Raw genomic sequence first — 3,443 nt, 5'->3', positions numbered from 1 at the left:
GGAGGAGGAGGAGGAGGAAGAGGAGGAGGAGGAGGAGGAAGAGGAAGAGGAAGAGGAAGAGGAAGAGGAAAAGGTTGGGGAAGGGGAAGGGGGAGGGGGAGGAGAGGGGGAAGGGGAAGAAACAAAGACTAGAGCATCTAGAGTAGACACAATGCTGGGCTTCTGGCATCATCCACAGGGAGGAAGTCAAGCACAAATTAAGAAGCCTGAGGCTCTGAACATCTTGTCCAGATGGGTTTTTAAAAAGAATCCAGACACCTTTAGAACAGAAACTGGGAGGAGAGAAGGTGACTGGGTAGAGGAAGTGTCTTTATGTGAGAGGATGTTAACAATAGGACAGGCATCAGGCAGGCAGGCAGGCAGGCAGGCAGCGGTGCTGTGACCACCTAAATTGCTGTCGTAATAGCCTGGCATTCTTCTTCGAATCCGCAAGGATGTGAAATACAGACAGCAGTCACCCCTCCTCTCCGCTGCTGTGTTCTCTCTGCGTGTTGATGCAGCACAAGCCGTGCGGTGCTATATTTAGCGCACACCAAAATACCTACCACCCAGTCTGCACCCTCCCCTGCCCTGCAAATTAGCCACGGCTGCAGTGTTTCTGTTTCAGCCCCAGGAGAGTGTACTCCATCCCAGAGGAAGTGCCTCTAGGAACCATGGTGGCGAACATCACAGCAATGGATCCTGATGATGAGGGCTTTCCTGGCCGCCTCCTCTACAGCATCACTACCACCAGCAGCTATTTCATGGTAGACCAGCGTGAGTCATGCGTGGTAGCCTCTCCTGCATCCTCGAATGCAGCTGTTGAGTGGGTTTTACAGCGCTTTCTCTTCCCTCCGACACTTGGTCTGCCTTTCTGTCTAGGTTCATCCTTCCTTGTCAGGGAAAGGGTGTGCTAAAGGCAGAAGACACCCACCAAGATGGTGGAGTCTGAGCAGGGCTGTGTGTGAGCAGCTGGGTGTCCTTTTACCTTTATGGGGGATATGAAATTTTTTTTCTTAACTGCCATTATGATTAAGGTTGCAACCCCTGTAGATAGAACTCACACGTCTCCGTCTGTGTAGAAGTGAAGACTTACGGACATAGGGAAAATTATATTTTGTGGTGGGTTTCTTTTTGTTTGTTTGTTTATTTGGTTTTGGTTTTTTAAAAAGATTTATTTATTATTATACACTGCAGCTGACTTCAGACACACCAGAAGAGGGCATCAAATCTCATTACAGGTGGTTGTGAGCCACCATGCGGTTGCTGGGATTTGAACCCAGGACCTTCAGAAGAACAGTCAGTGCTCTTACCTACTGAGCCATCTCACCAGCCCTGGTTTTGGTTTCTTGAGACAGAGTTTTTCTATATAGCACCGCCTGACCTAGAACCTGCCCTGTAAACCAGGCTGGCCTCAAACTCAGAGAGCTACCTGCGTGTGCTAGGATTAAAGGCATGAACTCCCACTGCCCAGTGACAGACAGACAGACAGACAGACAGACAGACACACAGACAGATACACACACACACACACACACACACACACACAGACCCCACATACACACAGTATTGCTATGTAGCTCTGGCTGGCTGGCCTAGAACTTGTAGCTATGAGTTATAACAACTCATAGCAATCCTTCTGCTTCAACTTCTTGAGTTACAGGCATTTACCACCACACATGTCTGGAAAATTACAGTTTTTATACTGAGTTTGATGAGGAAGTGAAGGGACAATTATGGCTGGATGACCAAGTGCCTAAAACAGGAGTAAACTGTTCAAGGCCTGGGGCTTGGGCGTCTCTGTCCTCTTAAACCATGATGCTGTGGTCTCTGGGCAAGTCTTTAAAATGAAGACCTGCTGCTCACTCAGAGGTGGACAGAGTGAGAGCAGAGAGGTCCTCCTGCTTCTGCTACTGTCTAAGGCATCAGGGTGTCACGTTGTAGGGTAGCACGCCCCAGCCCCATCACTCTGAGGAAGGTGGGCCTGTGGAGATGCATGGGCTGCCTGCTCCATCCACACATTCCTAAGGAGTCAGAAGATGATACTAACGTTGTAATAGAATGAAAGCTGAGGTGTAATTTCAGTATCTTCAATAGCTTCATTCTAAAAGATGAAATTGACCCGGGCGGTGGTGGTGTGCATGTTTAATCGCAGCACTTGAGAGGCAGAGGCAGGCAGAACTCTGTGAGTTCTAGGCTAGCCTGGTCTACTGACTGAGTGTCCAGGACAGCTAGGGCTACACAGAGTAACCATGTCTCAAAAACAAACGAACAAAAGAAGACAAAATTGAAAATACAAAATTACTCTTAGGATCCAAAATATTGTCATTATAACATAATTGATATTTAAAAGTAATTGAAATATTTATAGTATTTTGTTTGGAAGTTTGTTGTGCGTATTATACTTAAAGCATATCTCAATTCAGACTGGGCCCATTTTAGAGGCTTAATAGATACCTGTGGCTAACGGTGATGCACAGAGCCATGTCTCTCTCTACATCAGCTTGCTAGATGGCAATTATGTTCCTATATGAATAGCCGAGTGCAAAGAATGAGCTTCTCCTCTGAAATAGCCACCTTAGTGGGGAATTAGTACATAATACTTACCGGACATTCTGTAGAGGGGCCACATGCATTCCAACCCACACCATCCACTGTTTACAAAGGAAAACCAAGGTCTAGAGTGATAGCCAGACAAGTTCAGTGGTTGTCCAAGAGCCCAGCTCATTGGGGCACCTTGATGTCCAACGTAGATGATTCTAGAGTCTCTCCTCTTAGCCACTATATAACTATATATATATATATATATAAAACCATAAATCCGGGTCATGTCAGCCCACTGGACTTCATTTTACATAATGCTTTTGTGGAAGCCAGCATTGGACAATCCCAGATTATGTGGCATTGGCCATGTCATTGCCCCATACGCTCTTGAGCAAAGAATACCTATTCTAGGACTAGGGAAATAATGGATATGCAAAGCCAGCAGCTGGAATCTGCCTCTGGAAACTTCTGCAGGCTTTGACATTGACGAATTCACACAGCTAAGAATGTGGGGATAGATGATCTTGGATGAGAATTCTGTTCACTCTGATGTTGTGAAAATGAACTTTTAACAAGCACACACACACACACACACACACACACACACACACACACACACACACACACAGTACACAGCGCTGCGGATTGAACCCAGGACCTCATCTATGCTAGGCAAACACTCTACCTCTGAACCTCCCAAACCTTTTTTCTGAGTATTTAAACTAAGACTTTGGTTCCAAGGAATAAAAGTGACAGCAAATCTAGCTAAGCACAAGACAGTAGCAAGGAAGAGAAGGAGATAGGAGAGGAGGGGAAGGGAAGGGAGGGGAGGGGAGAAGAGGGGAGAGGGGAGAGAAGAGAGAAGGGAGAGGGGAGAGAAGAGAGAGAGGAGAGGGGAGAGGGGAGAGGGGAGAGGGGAG

At 46.8% G+C, this 3,443-nt stretch overlaps 1 protein-coding gene across 1 annotated transcript in view; it reads left to right on the top strand.

The window, feature by feature from the left end:
• Positions 1-3,443, top strand: part of Cdhr3 (cadherin related family member 3) — a 64,856-nt gene that overhangs the window by 31,857 nt on the left and 29,556 nt on the right. The window contains exon 7 of the mRNA XM_021202474.1: positions 608-756. Coding sequence (XP_021058133.1) covers positions 608-756 — 149 coding nt within the window. The remainder of the gene's footprint in view (positions 1-607; positions 757-3,443) is intronic.

This window comes from Mus pahari, chromosome 7 (genome assembly GCF_900095145.1).
Source record: "Mus pahari chromosome 7, PAHARI_EIJ_v1.1, whole genome shotgun sequence".
Lineage (NCBI taxonomy): Eukaryota > Metazoa > Chordata > Mammalia > Rodentia > Muridae > Mus > Mus pahari.
Note: the sequence above shows the minus strand (reverse complement) of the source record. Positions and strands in the feature narration are given on the sequence as shown.